Source organism: Chiroxiphia lanceolata, chromosome 6 (assembly GCF_009829145.1).
Source record: "Chiroxiphia lanceolata isolate bChiLan1 chromosome 6, bChiLan1.pri, whole genome shotgun sequence".
NCBI classification, from domain to species: Eukaryota; Metazoa; Chordata; class Aves; order Passeriformes; family Pipridae; genus Chiroxiphia; species Chiroxiphia lanceolata.
Window position 1 is genome coordinate 25,542,279 of NC_045642.1, and position 24,548 is coordinate 25,566,826.

A 24,548-nucleotide genomic window follows, 5' to 3' on the forward strand; every position below is an offset into this window, starting at 1 on the left:
GCAGGAGACCGGTGCACCTGCCACTTGGTGACACTGGCCTTTCTTTTGCCTGCTGCTGCTCCTTGTTCCTTAACCTTCCCACTGTGCCAGCCCAACAGGAAAACATGCCAGGCAGAGCAAGCCCAGTGATGCTTTTCCACAGCCAAGGCTCAGGCTACTCCTCCATTGCACTCTTCCTGCTGTCTTCCCTCCAGGGGAAAAAATTAATAACCAGGCAGTTCTAACAAGAATGTGAAAAAGAATAAAAAAGCTTTAATTTAAAAATTAAATTAAAACGAGGAAAAAAGCAAGAGGCGCTTGTGCCCTTTCCATACCCCGTGCTTTGTATGGCTCCTCTTAGTCACTCCCACCGTGGACGGAAATCCTCACCCCTGCACAGAACTAGCTCTAGCTCTTGCAGCCCAGAGCAAAGCTAAGGAGAGAACAGCAGAGGCTGCAGCAGCAACTGGCCCGGAGAGCCTCCAGGGCCATCAGCAAAATCATCTTGGAGGAAAAAAGGATTAAAAAGAAGAACCCCAGACACCCTAATTACTGAATTCTTATGAGAAAAGTATTAAATAATTTAAACAGCGTGAGGAAAGCAATGCATCCTCTGTGCTCCAGTGTGTGATAGTGGTGGAACAGTGTCTAGTCAAGCTGCTCCTGGCACAGGGTTCCTGCCACAGTGCTCAGCTATGGTCTTGTCCAGTGTCAGTCGCATCCCTGATTGTTGATGGCAATGACTGCGCTGCCGGGAGCTGGGGAGGAGCAGGGTGGTCCCTGCCAGAAACTTCTCTCAGCATGCACTGGCCCATGAAGCTGCTGTTTTGCTCCTGGCCATGGTTCGCAGCCCGGCCCTGTGGGGCACTGCCAACACAACACAGGTCTGTTACCGCCACGGCTGCTCCCAGACTGGAGGTGCAGGTCTATTCTGGGAGTTCATTCTGGGGACAGCAGACAGCCTGTCCTGCTCTGGGAGCTCATCCTTCTCTGGGTGACTCCAGCACCACCCGTGCAGGGCCAACTCCACTGGAGACTGCATCCATATGGATTGGGAGTAATAATACTTCTCTGCTGTTAACCAGCCAGCCTAGATCTGGGCTTGAACCAGGTCTCCAACAACTCCTGGTACTCCCTGGCTGGAGCTCCCAAGGTGCTGGGAGGCTTCCTCTGAGCCTGCTCCACAAAGGGATGTTCTACAACTTCATCTCTCGCTCACCAAAGCCCCAGAGGAGTATGCAAGGACTGGAACTGGGACCACTGAGCAAGGGCAGAGCAGGGTATGGCACAGCTCTCAGGCCTCTGGAGGAGCCAGGCCTCAAGGTCAAGTGAGCTAGAGAAGACTAAGGAACCCACATCTACTAAAAGAGAGGAGGGAGGAGAGCTGACCCCCTGGCATAAGGAGGTTCCCCTGTAACTCAGGAAGGCTGTGGTAGCTTGACCTCCAGGCACTACCTGTTCTTGCAGCTGATATCTTCCACCTTATCTGTGGGTATCCCTTTGGTGGGCTGGAGAGGCTGTGCTGCCACCTCCGTTCCCTCAAGCTGGGCTGTGGTGGTGGGCAGGGGGAGGAGGGAGGCCCTGCACCCTCCCAGTGTGCTACTTGTACCCCGCACCCACTGTCCCCAGGTGTCACAGGCTTCTCTCGGCGGTGAGGTATTTGAGCGCAGCAGCCCCATATCGCCGTGACAGGTCCTGGTGGAACTCCTCCCGCAGCGTTTGGAGGCAGCCCCGGTATCCTGCATTCAGGCGAAACTTGGAGATGTCGAAGCTGGGGGCATGGGGCATGTGGATCATGAAGGCATTGGGCAGGACCAGCAGCTCATACTCCTGAGAGGGGACAGAGCAACAGCATCAGCTTGGTGGTACCAACACGTCACTGCCTGGCCAAGAGCCCCCACACCCAGCGCCTCTGTGGTACCAGGAGCAGCCCCTCACCCACCTGCGCATCCAGCTCCATGATGTGGGACACTTTGTTCCAGCCGAAGCCCACGAACCTCTGGTCATACCTGGGGCAATCTCGCCTCACTACAACGTAAGGCTCGAAGTCTGGCTGCCACACCACACGGTACGGCACAGTGGCCGTCCGCCACTTGGCGTAGTCTGTTGGGGCGTGGCCTTTTGGCCACACGTGGTACCTGCGGGGAGAGATGGAAACGAGACACTGGGCAAAGTTGGCAGCTCCCTGAGACAGGAGGAGGATGCAGGGGGTCCTCTGAGACAGGGGGTGCACAGTCCCAAGGCACAAGGGTACAAAACTGGCTTCTGCCAGCCCCCCTTGGATAGTGGAGCAGTTCCAGTCCCTACCTGAAGGTGTAGAGGGAGCCCATGTCCAGCATGGAGAGCAGCTCTGCTTTGGATTTGGGGAAGGTCAGGCGGTAGTGCAGGGTCTCAAATGCCGGCACAATGAGAGCTGCCTTCCTCTGGGGCAGCTCCAGCTGCTGGATGGAGTTCCTATGGTGATAGGAAGGGTATGAGGTCTCCCTGGCTGCAAGCCATGGCCACGGCCTCCTTCCTCAGCCCCTCCAGCCTGCATACCACTCCAGAAGGATATTAATGTCTGGACAATTTGCAGTGGTACCATGCAGAGGTAGGAGGAATGGGGCAATGTTCACAGCCACAGCCCCTTCCTCATCCACTGGGTGGATCCTTGTTCCTCTGACAAAAGCAAGGGCAGGATCCTGAGGTTGAACACAAAGGGAACAGCTCCCAGGCCTGTTGTTGAGGACTGCTGCCTAGGGCTTTTCCTGAAAACTCTGGTGCCTGGGGAGCCCTGCAGGTTCAGCTAGAGCAGGCTGGAGAAAGCCTTACCTGAGGTAATCGTAGAGGCCATACATAGGCAGGAAGTCAATGTCCGTCAGAAAGACGTACGGCGTCTGCGTGTTGGCCAAGGCCACGTTTCGCAGGAGGTTGATGGGGTAGAACTGCCCCTCCTTGTAGACAATGTGGTAGGCGACATTGCGGCGGGCGCTCAGCACCTCTGAGGCCTGGGCATAGCGCAGGAACTGCTGAGCCTCAGCATCTGACATGTACAGTGCCAGGCTGATGGGGCCCGCCCAGTGTTTGCAGATGGCCTCCAGCATCTGTAACCTGGGAAGCAGAGGGCAGCGCATGAGCAGCAGACTTGCTCTGTGGCAGCTTCACCAAACCCAGAACGGGGCACCTGCCAAAGAGCTGCATGCCAGTCGAGCCCAGTTCAGGAGGAACTGATGCTCCCAGCTTGGAGTATTGTTCTTCACTGCAAAATGCTGGTGTGAGGATAATGAGATGAGAATCCCTTGTAGCTCCAAAGCTGTGGAGCCTCAGTGGAGGAGTAGAGATGGGATCCAACCTCCCACTGGTCCTACCAGCAAGTACCTGTCCATGGAGAGCTGGGCCACGAGGGTGACATCGGTAGGGTTGGGAAACGCCAAGAACTCGTACTGCAGGAAGAACAGGTGGATTCGGTGCTGCGTGAGGTGCTGCTGGCGGAAATCATAGCAGGGATCATCCTCATCCAACTCCTCCAGCGCCTGCTGTAGCTGCAACACCATGAAGGTGAAAGAGAGCAAGAGCCCCACAGGGAGCTGGGGAGGCTGTGTGGTCTCTACCCACCCCATGCTCTGGGGCTGGGGGCAGTCGCAATCACCCTCACCTGGTCCCTGGGTGGGCTGGGAAGACTGGCACAGCCAAAAAGCTCCCTGCGCAGCAGGTTCCCATCATACTCCAGGAAGGTCAGGTAGAGGTTACGGAAGAACTCCACATGCTTGTTCTTCACCCGCAGCTTCTTGGGTGAGTTCCAGTGGATCACCTGGGCAGTAGTGTGTCACCCCGTGGAAGGGAAGCCAGCAGCACCCAGTGCTCCCCAAGCCCTCAGACCCCATGCTGACTCCCATGGACCTCCAGTGTCCTTCAGGCCCTTTACAGTTTCAAAGGCAGCAAATCCACCCACCTTGAGATCTGAAAGCTCAGTGTAGCACTGCTCTGAGCGGGTGTGATCAGAGAGCTGCACATTCCAGAAGCAGGGAAGCCGGTACACCAGGGATGGGTTCTGCTTGATCACCGCGTTAAAGATGTCCTAGGAGAGAGAAAGGTGAGTGCACAAGTGGAAGAGGAAGACCCCCCATGCCAGCAGTGCTGTGGGAATGCAGAAGGGCTGACCACCCCAGAGGAGGGACCATTACCTGATCGGCCAGCGAGGTGGAGAGCATGCTCATGAGCTCCCGCTCTGCCGTCAGCCGCCACATCTGCTCCCAGCCCAGGTGACGCAGACGGTCCAGCAGGAGCAGGATCACCCCTGAGTGCCAGAGAAGAGGGCACTGGGTCACTGAGGGAGCACCCAGCCATTACAGAGCTGGAGCACAGCAGCCTGCATTCCCTCATCCCCTGGGATATGCCGCTTCTCTGCACCCACCCACGCTACCCTGGGATGCTGTAGCAGCCCCTTCATTCCCATCAGACCCTCCTGCTTCACCTCAGCCTTTCCCAGCCTCCCTGTGCTGTGTTGACTCAGCTGGATGTGCCATGAGGCTGCAGGGCCCACCCTGGCAGCCCACACTCACCTGTGTTGAAGCCACGTCCCAGGGCCGGCCATGGTTTGTGGTTTTTCCACAGATTGCCCAAATACCAGTCACTTTGGTTCTCCACCAGCCCAATCACCTGCTTTTCTGAGGAAACAGAGGGCCATGGATGCAGCTCATCTTGTTATTGGTTCAGAGGGCCCAGGCAAACACACTACACTGGTTCTGTGGCAGGTGGGGACTGCCACCCTGAGCCCAGCACCCAGGCCCCTGCCAGGGCCCCAGGGGCACCCTGTCCTCACCAGAAAACTTCCCAAAGACAGCCCAGAGCTCGGCAATATCAGTAGCAAAGGTGATGTCAGTGTCCAAGACGATGACCTTGGAAAGGTTGGAGGGCAGCGCCTTGGTAAGTGTCAGCTTCATCAGCCCATAGATGCCAGAGTAGTGCTTGTTGGGGATCCACGACACCTCTGGCTGCAAGGCAACACAGCTCAGGGTTGGGCACAGCTAAGCCCTTCCCCTGCCTGGGCAGGACAGCTCTGTGTGCCCAGTACCCCGTGCAGAGGAGGCCAGCAACAAAAGAGCATACGTTGCTGTGGAGCCAGCCAAGCCTGGAGCATTCCCTTCAGCCACCGGAATGCCCACCTGGACCCCAGTGTTTCAGTGCTCAGTGGGGGACTCAGCTCTGCCACAGAGGCAGTGCTACTCCAAGGGGCCTCCCCACCCCTCCAGTACCAGCCCTGTGCCCCTTTCTCAGCTGCACCAGCAACAAGCCCAGAAAGAGGAGGGGGTGAGCGAGGGACCAGCAAGAAAAAGTTAATGAACCTCCATCTACTCTCCCCTCTTTGCTACTCCCCTCAACCCTCTGAACACTGGCTTGGGACAGGGCAAAGAGAAGGGCAAGAACCTGCCTTCAAGTCATCGGCATTGTAGAAGCTGACGTGTACAGAAGGCACCATCCAGGACTGGAAGAGTGTCTGGAGGATCTGGTGGGCCACAGAGTCCGTGATGAAGTGAAAGTGGAGGGGGTTCTTCCTGCCAAGGATAAAAACAGCAGCACTCAGCACCACAGTGGGATGAAGAAGACACAGTCCCCATCACTCCCATCCCTCCCGAGGGACAGACATCAGCTGGAGGGGGGCAAATGGAGAAAAATCAGCCCTCTGGGAGAAACAAATCCCTCTCTGTCCCTCTAAGCAGTGGTACAGGGGCTAGAGAGGAGCCCTAGCCCCTCTCCCGCAGCATTGCCCCCTGCAGCCTGCAGCAGCTCATCTGGGAACCCCAAACAGTGGGCCTCTGGCACAGCACTTCCCCATTACCTGTGGAAGAGGATGGATTTCACCAGGGTGACCACGTCCCGGCTCGCGTTGTGCCCAGCACACACAATCGCAACATGCAGGAGCTGCCCAGAGACAAATGGTACCTTTTTGAGACTGGACACTCTCTCCTTTCAGAGACTGTCAGCTCCTCCCTGGGACCACACCACACGGAGAGACTCCATAACCCAGCACATCCCCTATGGAAGGAGCCCCAGAGAGAGGCAGGAGTTCCCCAGTTCAGAAACAGGGACCAGGAGTCTGGCTGCCACTCTGCCTGTCTGGCCTCCCTCTTTGGAGAAGGAAGATGCCCTCACCCACTGACTGTGGCTCACTGAGCACCATGGAGAGCCAGGATGAGGCCCCAGCATGGCCAGAGCATAGGGAGAGCAGTGCCAGGTGGGCTGCACATACATCCATGCTCCACCAGGGTCCCAGCCTCCCATCCCACAATATCACCATGCCAGTGCCATCACCCACCTCACATTTGTGCACTGTCTGCTGCTTGGGGCAGGCTGTATGATTGCTCCTCTCACCCCTGGGGAGATCTCCATCCTCGGCAGAGGGTCCCCACTGTGGGCTGCCATCGCTGCCCTCCATCTGAGCCTGGCTGAGCTGCAGGCGGAGCTGCTGATTCTCCTCCTCCACCCTGCGCACTCGTGAGGCCAGAGCCTCCCGTTCCACATCCCGGCTTGGCTGCTCGCCCAGGCAGGGTGGCAGCAGGAGGAAGCGGCCATCTGTGGAAGAGACACAGGTTATGTGACGGGCATGGCAAGGCCAGTAGGGCCCAGTGTGGATGGTCCCAGCTGAGAGCTCCCAGCACACCTCACAAGTGCCCAGCCGACATCACAGCTCTGCTCCTCTGATCCCTACAGATGTCCTTGGAGATGCCCCCAGGTCAGATAGACCTGCAGTGACTTGCACGCCCACAGAGCACCCACCCTAAGGCCTCATCCCCTGCTGCCCACCTCCTGTGGCACTTTCCCTTGATCCAAGGAGGAAGAGAAGGACCCACTCACATTCAAGGCTACCCACAAAGAGGTAGAGCCAGGAGAGGAGGATGGCCAGGGTCACTGTGGCGAGCAGCAGCTTCAGCTTCGTGCGCCAGGAGCGCAACATGGTGTGCCAGCAGGACACAGGTGGCAAGGATCAGGTGGGCAACCCGAGCCTGGCTGGCCCCAGCATCCTAGAGCCTGAGGGGCAGGGAAGCAGAGAGAGGTGTCACCAGCAGCCTGCAACCAGGTGTCTCGACATTCCCCCAGCAGGACATCCCCCATTGCCTGCTCCCTCCAAGACAGCACCTGGACAAGTGCAGCGGCAAGACAGGTGCCCGTCAACACTCCAGACACAGCTTCTCCCAGCTGGCACCTTCCTGCCCTGTGCTGGGGCATTTGCCCCCCCAGGACTTGTCCTGCCACCCTGCCAGGGCTACAAAGCCCGCAGAGGGGAGATCTCAAACATGGAGGGGGGGGTGGGGGTAGGAAGGAGGTCTCCAAGCCATTTCAGCCCAGCTGTGTGCCTTGCTCCCTGCCATCCCACAGGCCAAGGCTCCCAAGGGAGGGGAGAGGCAATGCTGCGAGGCCTCCCCGAGCCGGGCGGTTCACGGAGCCTGCCCGTGGGAGGGAGCGCGGTCCCTCCCCCGCCGCCCGGGCAGGCCGAGGGACTGGGGCTACTCCGGGCAGACGGCCTCAAGGACGCGGCGCGGGGACGGTCGGGGCCCGGGGAACTCCCGCACCTAACACCGCCGCCCACTTCGGTGGCAAAGCCCGAAACGCTTCGGTGAAACTCGTTCCCCGGCCCCGTTGGGGCACGGGGCGGGCGGAGCAGCCCCCTCGCCCTGCCGGCGGGACGCTCCTCCGCGGACTGAGCCCCGCTCATGGCTCGGGTCCGGCGGAGAGCCCTGCCCCGAGACCCTCGGAGCCAGGTACTCAGGCCGGCAGAGACCCCAGGGGCAGGGCCACCCACCTCCCCCCGCAGCCTGGCCTCACTCTGCCCCCCTGCCCGCAGCTCCATAACGAGCCCTCGGCGCAGCAACATCTGGAGGCTCAGCAAAAGCTGCCGTCAGGATGAATGGGCCGGATTAGGGTCTGCTCCCCCTGCACACACCCCCGCTGAAGTCCATTGATGTGCAGATGCCCCTGGGGCCGCGGGGCCTCGAGCAGGCGGCTTGGGAGAGCACACACACACACACCCCTCCCCGGGGCCCCTGGGGCAAGCGCCTGCCCACTGCGGGAATCGCAGCTGAGGGCGGGATGGATGGCTCTGTCCACCTTCAGCGAGGAATACTCAGGCACCACAAGGGCTGGGGCATGGCCAGCCCAAGGGAGCATGGCCATGCTAGCCCACTGGGGATGCTGCTGTGTCCACATGGCAGTAGGCATGGCACCTGAGGGCTACACTCCTTTTCCTGGCAGAGAAGGGGTCCTGCTGGCACCACAGCTCCCAGTAAGCCAGGCCCGGCATTGACCTCCTTTTCTGCTCTATAGAGCAAGCCAAGCATGGGCATGGTGGGGAAAGGGGAGCTCAGACATGGAGCCCACCATGCCCAGGCACCCCTTGTCCCTGCCACAGCCATGGGTCATGCTGGACATGCTGGCAAGGTCTTCATGTGCTGTTATCAGCCTGCCTCCCATCCCTCATGCCAAGCTCCACACAAAGTTTAGGGGATGCCCAGGCCAGGCAGGAGGGGCAGGGGAGCAGTGAGGAAAGATCAGGGAGGTCAGTCAGCACCCAGCAGTCTGGGAAGCTGAGGGACAAGGAAGCAACTTCAGCACAAATGAAGGATAGAGAAGGTGGTGGCACACGGCAGAGCCTGTCCTGCTCCTGCTTGCCCCCATGGCCCCTCATTGCAGGAATTGTACTCTGTCCCCAACCTGCATGTGAGCACACTACCAGAACAGCAATTTTGGGACCTGCAGCAAGCCAGCTTCCAAAACCTCTCCCAGAAGCACCCAAGGATTCCATCCATACACCCCTCATAGCACACCCATCCCTCCTGTCACCCCTTGTCCCGCTCCTCACCTGGACGCTCGCCTTCCCCCCAGGCAGCGATTTCCTTACCTGCCTCTCCCCTTGCCTCCCTCCCCGGCGCCTCCCCAGCCGGCTGGCAGCCCACTGCTGCTGCTCCCTCCCGGGGCTGCTGTTCCCCGTCCTCCCTTTACTCCTCCCTTCCAGATCTGACACTTCCCCCCCTCCTCCCCGCTCTCAAACCCAAGCTCCCCCCGCACGCCCTGCAGGCCCCCCTTCCAGAGGAAGAAAGAACAAACAAAACAAGAGATTAAATTCGCTTTCTACTCAAGAGCCCCCAGTGCCACAGGCACGGAGTTGCTCAAACTAAATTCGGAGGAATCCATTCTCCTTCCATCCCCCTTCCTGCTCCCAGGCCTCAAATACCCTCCTTTACTGAGATAAGGGAATGTTCAGGATTATCTACCCCCTACCCACCACCCACCTCCTTCTTTTCTGGGGCAGGTGCAGGAGGCTTTGTCCCATCACAGAGAGATTTCAGGTGGCTCAGGACGGCAGCAGAGCCCACCCAGTCTCCCCATGGCTAGCCAGGAGAGGCTGAATGGCCAGCCCAGGACACAAGTATGGCGAGGGTGGGGTGCAGACCTTCAGCTACCCAGAGTGAAGAGATATTGGCCACCGTTTGAGCACTTGCCCCTTACCTGAGAGGGTTCAAGCCCCACCGTAGATTTGAAAAGGAAAGAACTATCCCCCCGATGTCTCAGACTTGTCCCAGTCACCGGGAGCGAGCAGGACGGCGGCAGGAGGCCGGGGCTGGGAATGCTAACTATGCGGAGACAGGCTCTACCTGCAGCTTCCCCGCGCCCGGCCCCGAAGCGGAGGAAAGGCGGCAGCCCCTGCCCGGGGCTGGAGCGGAAGGAGAAGCCCCTGCCGGTGGTGTCCAGTGCCGCGTGTGCCTGGAAGCGGCCCGGTGTGCTGGGAGGAAGCCGCCACCAGCAGCAGCCAGAGGGGCTGGGTTGCAGACCGCCAGCACGGCGCTCCTGATGAAATGTAAATTGCCCCTCCACCCCACAGCCTCGAGCGAGCCGCGGCGGGCCCCGGCCTGCCTGCGCAGCCACAGCAGCACCTGCAGAGGCACGGGCAGGGGCCGAGCCCCGGGGCAGGGGCAGGCCGGGTGTGCGCCCAGGCAGCCCCCAAATCCCTGCCCTGGGAGGCACGTTTACCTCCCGCTCGGGCAGCTCCCGCTTGCCTCCGCAGAGTCCCGGGTACAACAGGGACTAGATCCTCAGCAGCGCCCTTCTGCCCTGCCCGGCCGGGAGAGGAAACCCGCGGGCTGCCCTGCTGCTCCTCTGAGCCAGCAGCTCCCCACGGGAGAAACCCTTCCCTTTGCTCCCCCACCGGGCCCGGGGCACATGGAGCTCAGATCCCGGGACCGCCCTGCCCCCGTCCCATCCATCATGTAACTAGTGCTTCAGCTGAGACAGTGGCCACGCAGGGCTTCCCCACGCTCTGGGAGAGGAAAGTGCCTCCTGCTTCGGCTGACCACCGCGGCCTCTCCACAGCTTTTCCTGTTCTCCATAACTTGCTTGCTCCCAGCACCAGACCCAGTGCGGTGAGACCCAGCCAGGGCAGGAACAGGTAGGCACAGACACGGCAGAGGCAGTTTTAGGATGTTCACAGGGGTGGGGAGGAGATCACAAGCCAGAAGGCAGCTACACAGTCTCTCCTCCTCCGTGAAACGTTAAAGACACAGGAGTTCCTAGGCAAGGGGCACAGGGGGTACCAGCAGCTGTGGCACAGCATGCAAGCCTCCTGGTTCTACCCCTCCCTGCAGTCATGGCACCGAGCCTCTCTGCCCTCCCTCCTCAGTCTCCTTGCTCATGCCAGACAAGTGCAGCCAGCAGTAAGACGAGAGGTTTCCCAATACTGCCGGTTTTCAATCCCAGCACGTGGGTGCGGGGCAGAAGTGCTGTTCGCAGCAGGTTATCCGCCCTCCCCCACATTCTTCCCAGCTCCTGCTTTAGCAGTGATCAGGGGACAAGGCAAATGGGACAGAAAGAGGCACCTGAGTCTCCTTTCTTGCTGGAAGAAGCTAACAGCAAATGCCAGGGAATGGGCAGGCAGGATCCAGGTCTTATCTAATGCCTGGACACCCTGCCTCCAGTGACAACAGGACGATGGCCAGGGGACAGGGAATGTCATGCCAGCAGAGCTGGGCAGCTGCACAAACACCAGTGCATGCTCACACCAACCTCTGAGGTGTGGGCAGGAGCCCAAGGCTTGCTTCCTGCTGGCCACCCCTCCATGCACAAGCAGCCTTCACTCCTGGGACAGTGTTCTCACCGTGCTTGCCCCAGGCTCCCCCCAAGAGCTGCCCATGTGCTGGCACCCCACTCCTCCAAGATACTCTCTTTGCAGGACTATGGCTCAGCCTGGTTGGCCTTCACTCTTTATGGTTCAGTGAGTGTCAGGTGAGCAGTTAATGTTTAGGGACAGCTGGCAGTGGGAACTTCAGCATTGCATCAGCATGTTTCCTCCAGCCCTGCAAGCACAGAGGAGAGCAGCCCTGTTTTCCCATAGCACCAGTTGGCAGCAAGGCCCATGGCAGGATGGGCATCTTAACCTGTTGTCTCTTCTAGAGCTAATGTGCACCTGCAGAGGGATGCTGAGCACAGCTAGACTGCAGGTCCCAGGGCAGTGGCCCAGAGGGGCACAGGGACAGCTCCAGGCTTGCTGTCCCTCTACTGCCTCCCCTCCAGGCATTGCAAGTCAAGAGGTAGCCTGGCTGTTCCCCATAAAGAGCTGCAGGACAGCCAGCAGAGGAGTGACTTCATGGAGCCATGCTGCTTGTTGTCTTACCTAGCTGTAGGCAACAGAAACTCCAAATCCTTCTCCCCTGTCTCATTTTTGGAACAGCAACAGTTTAGCTGACCTGCTTAGACTCCCTCAGCAGAAGCCCAACACGGCAGCTTCCAGGGCTTGTAAAAGATGAGGAAGGGCCTGAAAGCTGTGGCAAGTGATTCAAAGCCAGACTGGCAACTCGCCTTGAAGCTAAGACTGGCACCACACCTTGATGAGAGGCAACTGGAGATGATGAGAGGCAACTGGAGATGGGAGGGGACAGGCTGGTTCCTTGTTCAGCAGGTCACCTTTAAAGGATGTACCGCAGCATCCATCTGAGAAAGTGCCTTACGATTCAGGGTCACCTCCCTGTCCCCTTCCCCATGGCTAAAATGCTGCCACTTGAGGGGGGCTGTGCCAGCCAGCAGATACCACACAAGCAGTGCAGAGCGGGGTAGCTGCAGGAATTTACAGAGGCGGAATGGAATTTGGCCAGAAGAACAGGATTAAAACCCCATGCTCTGGATTACCACGCCGTCCCTCCCTCCCCAGTCTTATGACAAGCAAAACTTAATCGAGAATTTCACCTTCATATTTCCCTGCGAAGAGCAACCTGTGGCAAAACAGCCACCACATTCTAGATGTGGGATCAAGCAGCACCTGCAGAGTTGGATACTAACATGTGAGCTCTAAAAGAAGGAAGCATCCTCATTTCCCCCACTGTCCCCAACACCACCAAGCTGCAGAGATAATCCTAGAAAGGATAAGATCCTCCTGGGGCAACACGCAGCTGCACCTCAGTTACAGCTCATTCTCAAACTCTCCTCAGGCCTGTAAGATTATCACACACACAATCCTGCCACTTCAAGTTCAGTTTTGACCTTCTGCAAAGGTCATACTGAAAAGTATAAAGCTTCTCCTTCTCTGGCAGAAGCATAGCACTTGGGGAAGAGGAGCAAACAGTCTCTGAAGGGTGCTGAAGTTCTGAGCTTGGCTGAAGTAGGGATTTCCGTCACCAGACTGTTTCCCTGCTTCCAGAGGAAACAGGCAAGTTCAGGCTGGGTCTGATACAGGAATGCCATTCTGCTTACCTCTCCATGCCTGAAACCCCAGGAATGCATCAGGGAGCAACTCCTCTTAGCAAGGACTCCGACCATGAGGCCCTGCTAGACATAGTCTGCTTTTGCAAAGCAACATTGCATCCAGTCTCCCTGTCCACAACCAGGCACTGCATTCAGCTGCCTGGCAGAGCCCCAGCAAGAGAGGGCTGTGCAGGGCACATGTGAGGAGTCCAGTGCCACAGCAGAGTGTGCAAGTGTTGCGTAGGAGGCTTAAGCCTACCAGACATCCCACAAAGCTTACAAGCTGGTCAGCTGCATTTTGCCACAACTCTCAGGCAAAGCAAGAGGGGGCCACCCAGCTAGCAACACAGTCCCCAAGTGCTCTCACTCCTGTTAGGCCCAAGAAGAAGTTGGAAGAATCCAGCTGGCAATAGCCCTCAACCATGTCTGTGGGGGCAGTAGGGCAGCAGAAAGCAGGGTGCTGGTTTTCACTCCTCTGCATGTGCTGCATCCCTCACTGCAGCAGGAAAACAGCAGGATAGACCCTGAAAGCTTCTGTGTGAGCCGAGCTACAGCATATTTGCTATATTTGTTCAGGACACCCACCCAGACATGCCAACACTACCAGCTGGGTTTCACTCCAGGCTAGAACTAAGGATCACCTCCCAGGGACCAAATCACACCTTGACAGCAGGAAGCCCCTCACCCAAGGGCTGTCTAACCCTTCGTCTGGACATGGCTCTGGAGCAGCCCACATTCCCCCAGCACTCAGCTATCCCTGTGACCACAGTGCCAGGCTCAGGCTGAGCGAGCACTGTGCATGTCCATACTGGTCATGGGTTTCCCACTTCAGCCTATTTCCTGCACAGCCTGGTGGCGTAACCAGAGCTGCTCCAGCCTGGCACCTGGAGGTGACCTCTGCGCCTCTTCCCCCCATGGCCTCTGCCAATTTGCTACTGAGACCCCCAAGAAACTCAAAGAGGAGGTAACTGTTCAACACACTGCTTCCAGCTTTACCTCCCTGCACTATAAGTTGTTTGATGCCAAGAGGATACTCGGCAGGTGAAGTATCAACACCAACTGACCTTTTTCTGGGCCTGATGAAGCACAAGCCTAACTGACAACAGCTGCTCTGACACTGGCACAGAGTCTACAGAGTCCTGGATCAAATCTCATCCACATGCCTCCCTAGCCAGCACAGCCTGGCATAGGAGGGACCAGGCCTGGGCACTGTGCAGCGACATTACTCAGGGTAGGAGGACCTCAACTGCCTCTTGAAACAGGAGCAGCATCAGGGCTGATCTCCAGTTCCCTTTCCCTCTTCTGGGATTAGGTTTCTACTATCTGCATTTTTGCTGATGTCTGTACCGCAGCTAATGGCCAGCTCTGGATCCATTAGTTCACCATGTCCTGGTCTCCGGATGTGCTCTGGGCATCAATACCTGTTCACCCCTGCCATTTTCTGATGCTTTCACTACCGTGGTCTTGTGGCAGACAGCAGTTCCTGGGGTCAGAGCCAAAGAGGGTCAGCAGCTACGAGCTCCAGCTTTTATCCAAGTCAGTAAGCCCTCCACCAACTCCAGCCCTGCCATCAGCACAGCTGGAACACCTAGCAGGCATCATGCCCATATAGCAAGGGGTGGGAATTTCATCCTGTGAAGTACTGACACCCCAAGTTTCCAGCTAACAGTGTCCATGTGCACGAACTAACAAAAGATTCCACCCCCATGCCCCAAATCTCCCTTTTCCCTTGAAATGCTCTTGAGCAACCTGCACCAGGGGCTGCCCACTGATGAGATAGGGGAGACCATATCCCACCACATCTGGCCAAACCTACCCCCCTACACATGCTTGTGGAGTCTCCATCATCTCATGCAAAACTAATTAGGTTAATTACAGCAAAAAAGAAGACAAAGGGACTCCAACAACCTCAGATCAGACTTTTCTCTGCCTGGAAAAGTTCACAAGCAGTATGACACTGTCCTCCCTGCCACCTCTGAGAAGGTGCCAGGGGCATGGCTGTGAGCCAGGCCCTCAGGTGCCTGCCATGCATTGTCACTAGCAGAGCTGGGTAGGTGTTTTCAGCTGAATAGTTACTGATTGAAAACTGCAGTTTCCAGACAGCTCAGACCTATTTCCTCTTTCAATACAAGTTTTGGACAAGAACAAAATGCTTTGTTTTCCAAGCAAAAAGTCTCATTTTGCATTGTTTTGTTTGTAATTGAGCTGTGTTACATTTAAAAGAAAAGATAAAAGGTCTCTCAAATTTGCCTATGTTGTGGTTTTTTTCCATCCAGCTTTTCATTTTGGGCACTAAATCAAGCAGTTAGTTATTTTTTCAGCTCTGCTCTCCAAACAAGCTGAAATCATCATGAGCCAAAGCCAGAGCAGCTCTGCCCAAGCAGCAGTGCTGAGGAGGTGTTGATGTTTTTTGTGCTGCAGGCTCCTTTCAGGCCTTAGCTCGAGCTCCCTCGGGACTAGCAGGCACTCACCTGGGAAGAGGAGAGTAGGGCCCTCAGGTGCCCCACTGAAAGGGCATCCACCTGTCCCACTGAGCAGTAGTTCAGGACACACAAGGTCAGCACCCCTGCTTGAAGGACATGCTAGAAGCAGGGCTTCCCATGCCAACAGCCCTCCACAGTGCAAGCACAGAGTCATAGACTATCTTGAGCTGGAAGGGACCCACAAGACTCATCGAGCCCAACTCCTGGCTAGAACAACCCCAAAAATCACACCATGTAACGGAGCATTGTCCAAACACTTCTTGAATTCAGCCAGACTGGGTGCTGTGACCACTTTCCTAATGAGCCTGTTCCAGTGCTCAACCACTCTGTGGGTGAAGAACTTTTTCCTAATATCCAACCTAATCCACTGCTCACACAGTTTCATTGCACCATGGTCCCTCGCTAGTCCTGCTGGCTCTTGTGACGACAGCAACTGTTCCAAATGCCATCTCTTGGAATGCCAAACTGTAGTCTGGCAGCCAGGAACACACACAAGGCACCTGACAAGGAAAGGCAATTCCTTCACTTCCTCTGCAAATCCCTTTTTCCTTCCAGAAAAGCAGCTGTGCCAAAGGGGAAGATGCTGCTCACAGAGAGCCACAGCTCATGGATGCAGCCTGGTGCCTCTTCTACCAGACACTGGCCCGAACTGGGAACTGTGCTTAAGCAGCCTATCTTCCTTGTCCAGAGCTATTCCTGGCATCAGTGCCCTCAGTGCCCAAGCAAGGCTGAAAGCAGAACTCATCCACACAGGAATGGAACAACTGCACTATAAATAGCAAACCAGGATGGCTCAGGATAGGTTCTAAAAATCCCAAGCAGCAATACTGCCAGGGTGCCCTGGACACTTTGTAAGACCTGAAGCGATTCCTGAGCTACAGAGAGGCTTACACATTGCAACAGTGTGGAGAAAAAGCTGCTGTTCAGGCTAAGACAACAAACTTATGTACAAAAAAGCATATGGGGCATTTTGCATTTTGGAAATGAAGTAGTGACTAATAGGGGCAAAAAAAGGACAGGAAGTAGATCCCAAAGGGGAAGCAGTTTCTAAAGCCAGGCAGTGGAAAGGAGAACACTCCTAAGACCCAAACTCCTTACTAACCATTCCCAGCACTCCTCCTCCCGCTTCTCTTTGTGTTTCCATTCCTGGGGCTTCTCGCACTGCTGAACTAAACCCTGAACTTGCACACCAAAGGACAAAGGCAGGGAAGAAACAGCATACCTCAACTCAACCAAGCAGCAGATGAGGGGCTCAGGACAGAAGTTCATGTCTCCTACAATCCACAGCCATCTCTGTGCAGCGCCCAGCCTGCACCAGGAATCAGACAAAGGCATAAGAGCTCAGCCCACCCTGTCACCATCAGGGTCAAGTTTCCCTCCTACTTCTAGGAAGGGTCTTATCCTTTCCATCACACTTGTTCTCACTACTCCTTCTTCCCTGCTGGTGGCTCCATCCAGATTCACAAATACTCCACCTTCCCCTTCTCAGTGACAGCATGTCCTATCAAGGGATTTCAGCCTCCCCAGATGAGGATAGGACCAGCCTCATGCAGCACTGGCAGGCACCAGCCTCCCACTCTCAGCAGGGAGCCCTGCTCTTCCAGGAGTGCTGCAGCATGGCTCACTTGGGCATACACTGGGAATAAGAGCACAGAAAAGGCTGCTGGGAAATTGGGAGAGGGGTGTATGCACAGGGAAGGCACAGACCTGAACCAGATCATCCAGTATATAATCACAAATGCACGCAGGGAAGCAGTTGCTTCCTCTGACAGAAAGGTTGTTTTTGTTAGAACAGGAAGACAGCACTCAAAAAAACCCAAAACAAAAACACCAAATCCCTGCTTTATTGCTCCTAGAACACCAAAACCAGACAGAGCATAAGAAGCAAAGACACCCAGTGCTGACTACAAACCCACCTTGAGAATTTTGGAAGCCCACAGCTCACTTTGCTTCCCCCCGTGACTCTCCTCTCACCCCTCACCCTTCCTCCTCTGCACAGCAAACAAGGAGTGGTAAAGGTCTCAAGTTTAGCCAAGTTTCCACTCAGGGAACAGAAGCTTGATAACAGACTGGACAGGATGTGAGCACCCATTGAGGAAAAGGATTAGTAGCCCCCTAATCTGCACATTTTGGAGTCTAAGCACTTTACTCTGCTCTTTAGTTAAACCATGGAGTGCAAAGATTGCCAGAAGTTGGAGAACACGGAGGAAGAAGGAAAGGAAACAGGCTGTGGCTTAAAGGCTGTTCCTTGTGGCTTAATTGCAAAAAGGGGGGCATCACTAGTAGGGATGTATTTTACCTTAAGTGCTTTATACCGGAGCTGTTGAGCATCCTATTGCCTTCCCTGATCCAATCTACGGGAGGGTTGAGGTCAGAATGAAGGGGAAACTGTGCAATGGCCTGGGGATGACAAAGGATAGAACAAGGGGATCCATCAGACTGGACAAAGCTTTACCTGTGGCAGCTTTGTCTGGCTGGCCACAACTCCCTCCTGACTTCCCTGCCTCCTGGGAAACAATACAAGCACCAGAGCACATTTGTCTCCACTTCACAGGCCTGTCTGCACAAAAGGGCCTTGTTCCAGCACTTATCTGGCTCCTAGGTAGGGAGGGGCCGGTGCCTCACTGCCCTGGCACCCAGGCAGGATGTTCAGCTCCATGCCAGGCTCCTTTGGATCTGCCTGGCAGGGGAAAATTTCCTGACAAAGGTAAAGAGGGAAACCTTTTACCACAGTCCATGACAAACAAACCAGTTCCTGTTTCCCTCAGCTGCGCTCAGGCCCACTGTGCCCATGCTGAAAGCAGGTAGCATGCCTGAGCCTCTGGAAACTACCTGAGCAGTGAGGACAGGAACCCCACAGCACAGGGAGAAAGGCAGCTGGTGCCACGGCTGGAAATGGGAGTGCCAGGGAATGGCCTTGCCTCCCAGAATGCTCTGCCTCCAGCTCTGCCCCACCAGACAAAGGCAGGGGGGTGCATGTGTGCAGGGGCAGCCTGTCACTCCTACGTCCCTCTCTTCCCTCACTGCTATTCTTTGGAATTCCTCTCTTCTGTTTGCTTTGTTTCAGACCTCAATGAACAGGAAGAAAAGGGAAGGAGCCTTGACAAATCCGATCAAGGCACAGACATGCTGAGGCTCCCTCCTGCTGGCATGCCAAACCCTGCACTAATGAGGGGTAGGGGAGAGAGAGATGGCCACTGGAAACAGTGGCCTCACAGAAACACTTGAGGTAAAGGACAGAGGGAAAAGAAGCTGCTGGGACAGCTGCTGACAGCACAAGCTCCCAGCATTCAGAATGGGGGTCTTCCCATTTTTCCTGGCCCAGGGAGCTTTTTCCAGCTCCTCAGTCCAGGTCCCAGTGACCTACTACCCACTACACTAGAAACAAGCAATAGAACATAGTAGTGCCTGGGGAGAAGAATCCAGATATGCACACTGAAGTGAACAGCCATAGAGATGGGATCACACTTTATTCCAAGGATTCATGTGGCAAATCTGGTCCTTCCCTCCAGAGAATTGGGCTATGGGGGGCTTACAAGTGCTAGTGCTTGTGTCTCCAGGACCTCCCCACTGGTCCCAAATACCCACAGACTCAGGCCCTTCTGCCATGCACTTATCCTGTCTACCCATTTAGAAGCACTAAAACAGAAAGGAAGCACCAAATGTAAATGATCTGCTTAACACATATGGTAACTAACCTTTGAAAGCTGCCGATGTTGCAGGAGTAGCTGGGAACAGCTGGAGAAGTTGGCAGGCCCTGGTGGTGGCTGTGAGGACTCCCTTTAACCAAGGATTCACAGTCTGAAGGGCAGATAAGACATCTCAGCTGTACTTGAGGGGTTTGGAGCTTGCTGTCATCTGAAACCCAAAAGACAGTCACGTGAAGAGCCACTGCATAAGAGAGCTCTGGGGACAGGTCCCTGCACAGCCAAGAGTGTCACAGATCAATGGCACCCAACACCTTGGTCCTGTCCCCTTCATCCAGCCTGTCACAAAGCACAGCTCAGTGTCACCCAAGGCTACCCAGACAGCCCATGGGAGAATGACTATTTGAGCACTGCATGTTCCTAGTTGCAGATCACTGCACTGTCCCGTAGCACGTTCCCCACCCACGCAAGGAGGACTGTACACGTGTCCCTAGAATTGCTGGCAAAGCCACAGCCACTGTATTGCATCGCAACACACGAGTCTTCACACCAGCTCTTCAGCAGGATGAGGAGCTGGGGGAGGGATGCAAGTTCCCTGGCCCCCTCCCAAACATGATAGCAGTAGCGAGCGTCTACCTCGTGAGGCAATGAAGGGATTAACTATCACATCCAGTAACCCGAGCCCCTGTGACATACCCTGGGCAGTCCCATAATGGGAGTTAAGGAAGTCTTTCTAAATAGATGCACACAGGGAAAGAAGAGGGGTAAAGTCAGAAGGGAGAGAAAGCAGGCAAAAACCACCACACCACTTGCACACACATTTCACAACTGCAGGCTGAAATGGATAAGCCCTTCTCCCAGGAGGCTACAAAGATTATTGTCTTGTTATCAGGAGAAAGTCCAAACCAGAAGCACAGTCACACCAATATGCTGAGGCAAAGGAGTTAGAGAAGAACTGGGAGTTTTGATTTAAAGCCCCTCTATCCACAACATCATTGCTCCAAGATGCAGCAGGAGCAGGACCTTAAAAGCAGATAAAAACCTACCAAAAGCATCTAACTGCTCTGTCTCACCTGTTTTAAAACCCCAAACAGAGAAACAAGTGTGCAGTGTGCTGTACTGTTGCACACCTCCAGATAAAGCAAAACCCAGGTCAACCTGGCACAGCACAGTATGACACAAGGGAGGTAACACTGATCCCTACAAGAGCTGGAAATAAAAAATAAAAACAGCTGCTACCTGAACAGCGAAATCCATCAACTCCAACAATGAAGTACAGCACCACAGCAAAACCCTCCTTCAGCAACAAAGCCTGACACTATTTTTGCTTTGCGAGTCTCCCTCAGATTCTGGCTACAAAGTGGCAGCCAGTGAGAGGACACATACAGATCCTATGTGCATGTCAGTAAACAGACATCCATCAGGAGATGGATGTCTAAATATGTCATCCCCACTCTACCTGTCCTGATCTGTCAGCTCCTGCCTCAGACCAGGTCTAAGAGTGGAACCTCAAAGATGGATACTTCTGGAGCAGGGGGAACAGGATATGAACCAGGATGCCAAACCCTCCTAGCACAGATCCCTTTTGCAGGCAAAACACTCTCCCTTGTGCTACCAGAGCTCTGCATTTCCAGGGAGCACTTCAGCAGGTAAGAGCCAAGTCCCTGGCACCCACATGGGACAGGAAGCAGAAGCTGCCTGCAACACCACCGAGTAGTTTCAATAGCAAAGAGCTGGAAAAGCAAAGGCCCCTTCAGCAGAGCTAATACTGAGTGGGAGTGCCAGGCACATGCCTGCCACACACAGTAGTGCTGCCCACTGGGATCCACCACAGCATGACTACCAGCACCACTGGGACAGCAGAGTTCCTGTTCCCACATGGCAGGAGCCTCACCTCCAGGGTAGAGCCCATGTCACACAGGTGAAACCCAGCCACCAGCAATTATTTACACAACACTGTGCACAGGACCTGCAAGACCTGGAGACTGGTGGGACTGATCTCTAGGTGTGCTGCCTTGTCCAGGTGGGGTCAGGGGAGCTAGAGTAAAGCTGGGGAAAGGCAGTTGCCTCCCACCCTCCAAAAAGCAGTTGCAGTGTCCTCTCCCTCAGGGCCCAGCTGTATCTCTCCCTTGGAGTGTTTCCATCAACTCAGGCCACCAGAGAACTGCGTGTCCAAAAGTTTTTTCCAACTGCATCACATGGTTATTAAAAGACATGGCCTCTCCTTCTCAGCCTTTGGCACAGGCAGATTTGAGTATTACAGGAGAGACTTCACATTGCTAATGAATCAGGGAAGAGAGTTATCCAAGTAACAATCCAGGGCTCTAAATGGCTTTCTGGAAAAGGCATCTGGAGGCAGGAGGCAGTCACCATCTCGCAGCAGGGCTCTGCACACGTTGCCAGACATGTTGTTCCTCTTGGGAAGCCAAAAAGAGTCTCTCCAGAGATGTCAAGTCTGAGCTAAGCTGGGAAGGGCAGGAGTACACTGACAAAGATCAGCAACAAAATGCCTCCAAGTCAAAATATACATAAAAGGCCCCTTAAGCTTGTTTGACCTGGGTTTCCCTTCCCCTCAGACTACTACTTCAAGTAATAGACCTGTCAGCAACTCAGTTCAGGAACTCAAGGATTACATCCTTGAGTTCATCCTCTGCCAGCTGCTGACTTTCCAGACCCCAGGAGGGCTGTCTGAGATCAGAGGTACAAGCTGCTCAGAGACTAGTATGCTTCATTGCCTTTGTCTTCTCATTTGGACAGAGCTTTGGAGCTCTCCTGAAAGGTGCTGGCTTCCAGTGGGATACCGTGAGTGAATCAGGCCTTCCATTCTAGGCAGGGTTCATGTGACAGGGACTAAAATACTTCCTGACATGTCTCAGTCTACAGGTTATTTGGAGCAAGTAATAATTTATCCCTAGCTATCCCAAAGTATGTGCTGAGCTCATCCAGAAGCAAAGAAAATACATGGCCAGACCATGGAGTCGGAGCTGAGAAGGGCAGGAAGGGATGTCCCAAGGAGACGGGGCCAGAAAGGCCACCTCAAGCTTCATGAGAACTGCTCCCTTCCAGTCACATTCGGAAAGATCCACATCCCTGAGCTCATATTGCCAGGGTCCTTCCCTCCTGACAGTAGAAGGACAGCAGGAAGATACGAGTGGGGAGAATATCCTCTTCCCACCCCAACTACTAATCTCCCAAGACAAAGCCAAGCATCATTATACCGAGTCTATTCTCCCACATCCTGCTCCCCAGCTCTAACGCTGGCAGGTGCTGTATGAAAACGTCCTCACCCACCCCAGCACCCTGAAGACATGTTTTGAGTAAGGCTTACTTAGGATGAACTGCCTTAGACCCATGGCAGTGCTTTGCCTGGAGTCCGGCTTCCCAGAAATGGTGTGGTCTTGTGGATCTGAGCAAAGAGTGAGACTCTGGCAGCCAAGCAAGCTGGACTTCAGCACTGTACCCACAGATGGGCTGGCAGAACGTTTGCTTTTTTTTTTTGTTTACTTCTTTTCCTACCATTAGTGCTGAGCCTGCACCCCTCATCATCAGAGCATTGGAACTATTTGGCCTCAGTTATAGCCAGTGGATTTCCAGTAAGCACAAGTCCTCAGCACCCAGACTAACAGTAAGCACTAAGGAAAGAGCTGCTCAGTGATCATTCCGGGTACCGTCAAGAGAGAAACTAGCCACTCAACCCAGCCTTTCACCTTCTACCCCCCCCCATGGGCACTGTAAGCCAAGGCAATTTAAGTCCTGCCCAATCTCATGGGCTTGCTGCTGCTCTGAGAAGCCACCCCTCCTACAGTGCTTCCTTGCAGCCTGTTTACCATAAAAAGGCAGTATGATGCTATTCAAACTGTCCTCCAGAACTGTGCACTGTAGGAAGGAGATGAACCAAAGGGGACATGACAGTGGGTGGGAGGTGGGGGCAAGGGGTGAAGAAGAAGTGGCTGTCAAAATGCTGCTTGCTCAGAGACAGAATCACACTATCTATGCTGTTCAGAGTAGCCCAAGGACTTTGTGCATCAAGCTCACCTCTGGCTGAAGACAAGGTGTCTTTGGTAGTCTCCTAGGCAGCCGGCTCTCAGATTGCTGTCTGGCAGAGCTAGAGCTTCTCCTTGAAGGAGAGCAGCTCTGCCAGTCTGCACTGGATATGCCCCTAGAGTCACCAGCAGCACATACCTACTCTCAGCAAGCTCTGCTCCAGACCTCTGTCAAAGGCTTTGGGTACTATCTCACCCACCTTTGTCTTACACTAGCAGCTCAGCCACCGTGAAAGGCAGAGAAGCTCACAGGTAGCACCGCAGGTAAATGGAAAGTTGAGTCTAATCCATGTGATTCTGACTAAAAAGGTTTGTTTAGCGCCAGACTGCTTGCCAGCAGTATCTCGTGCCCTTTTTGAACTCAGCCTGCTGGAAAACAAACCCTCGGGGGAAGAGGAAAGAGAGATCAGGACGGATAAAGTGCCTGCCCATGCAACTGTAATTCCCGCCGAGGAAGCCGCAGGCACACACTGTGCCCATTGTGCAGAGGTAACCGGACAGGAGGAAGGAGGGGCAGCTCGGCCCAGCTCTGTGCGCACCCGGGAGCCCTGCGAGAGGCCAAGAAGCGCCTTCTGGCCCACGGGCACCGCCGCCGATCTTTGCCCCGTCGGCGTGCGGGGCCAGGCCCGGCTACGGGCAGGGGCGGCAGCCTGGGCTGAGCGGGAAGACGCTCCCGGAGGAGCGGGGGGCAGAGCCGGAGCATGGCACGGAGGGAGGGCGAGAAGCCACGGTACCGGGCACAGGCTGGAGCCCCCTTCTGCAACAGGCTGCAGCCAGGCGGGCCCTGCGCCTCCTCCCGTCTGCGAAAGGGGGTCGGAGCTGGTGCGGCAAACACTGAGCGCGGCGGGGCCGTACGAGTCCTGCGTGGGCTCCGGGAGAGCCGCCACTGCACGGCCCGACCCCGGCCCTTCTGCTCCCTCCTTCGGTCCTCCCGGCCCCAGATGGGGATAGACATTGCCACGTACAGACAAGAGGATGGCAGCCCCCTTTCCCGAGGCTCCCCGACCGTTCCCAGCCTCCGGGGCAGCGCCTCCCCCTACCCCGCACCCAGTGGGTGGGCACGGGCCGCTCAGCCCCCCGAACGGAGAGGGGCTACCCCTGCCCGGTCGGTCACACCTCACCCTTCCCCACGCAGAGCCCTCGCCAGGTGCAGAGCGACGGCTCTCTACTGCCGGGCAAGCAGCGACCCGGGCACGCCCGCGGGTGCCCATCGGAGCCCCGCCCCGCAGCACGCCCCCGGGACAGAGGCTGCCGTACGCCGCTCCCCGAAGGGGGGCGGTGGGGCAGGCACCGCTCCCGGTGCCCGCGCTCGCTCCCCAGCGCCACCGGGAACTTTTTAAGGGTGCCGCAGCCAGCCCCGGTAGCTCCCCCGAGCAGCCCCCGGCAGCCCGCACCCTGCCACCCCGGCCCGCCAGACCCACGCGTGGGCAGACCCCGTCCCCGCCGCGGCGCTCAAGGAACGTGTCCCTCCCGGGGGCCCCCCCAAACCTGCTCGTACCCCGGCTCCTCACCCTGCGGCAACCGCGTCTCCCGCTCGGGACAACCCCTCGCAACCTTCCCCGCGGCCCCAGCCCGCCGTACCTGCCTGGCTACCGCCGCCGCCGCTCCTTTAAACCCCCGCCCCGCCGCCCATCGCCCGCTCGGCGCTCGGCCCGGCTCGGCTGGCCGGGGCGGGGCGGGGCGCGGCGGGG

At 56.1% G+C, this 24,548-nt stretch overlaps 1 protein-coding gene across 7 annotated transcripts; it reads right to left on the bottom strand.

Annotated features, from left to right (window-relative positions):
- Positions 1 to 230: 230 nt before the first annotated feature.
- On the bottom strand, positions 231 to 24,489 carry LARGE2 (LARGE xylosyl- and glucuronyltransferase 2). 7 transcript variants are annotated; one of them, XM_032691451.1, is made up of 17 exons: positions 24,439 to 24,489; positions 18,866 to 19,025; positions 17,467 to 17,567; positions 6,814 to 6,987; positions 6,275 to 6,531; positions 5,798 to 5,880; positions 5,390 to 5,513; positions 4,781 to 4,952; positions 4,521 to 4,625; positions 4,143 to 4,255; positions 3,911 to 4,036; positions 3,614 to 3,769; positions 3,337 to 3,500; positions 2,791 to 3,069; positions 2,287 to 2,433; positions 1,922 to 2,117; positions 231 to 1,809 (listed from the first exon to the last, which is right to left on the bottom strand). In XM_032691451.1, the coding sequence occupies exons 4-17, from the start codon at positions 6,911 to 6,913 to the stop codon at positions 1,612 to 1,614; spliced, it is 2,220 nt and encodes a 739-aa protein (XP_032547342.1). In that variant the 5' UTR covers positions 6,914 to 6,987; positions 17,467 to 17,567; positions 18,866 to 19,025; positions 24,439 to 24,489; the 3' UTR covers positions 231 to 1,611. The 7 variants fall into 7 exon arrangements, with proteins under 7 accessions (XP_032547342.1, XP_032547347.1, XP_032547346.1 ...); XM_032691456.1 differs by lacking the exon at positions 17,467 to 17,567 and having other exon boundaries at positions 3,337 to 3,491; XM_032691455.1 differs by lacking the exon at positions 17,467 to 17,567 and having other exon boundaries at positions 3,337 to 3,494.
- Positions 24,490 to 24,548: the final 59 nt, after the last annotated feature.

Coding starts and splice junctions, on each gene's coding strand:
- LARGE2 (XM_032691449.1), bottom strand. CDS start 6,913: ATGTTGCGCTCCTGGCGCACGAAGCTGAAGCTGCTGCTCGCCACAGTG. Junction 4,037..4,142: donor CCACCTCGCTGGCCGATCAG/GTAATGGTCCCT, acceptor TCTCTCTCCTAG/GACATCTTTAACGCGGTGAT. Junction 2,434..2,790: donor GGCCTCTACGATTACCTCAG/GTAAGGCTTTCT, acceptor CTATCACCATAG/GAACTCCATCCAGCAGCTGG.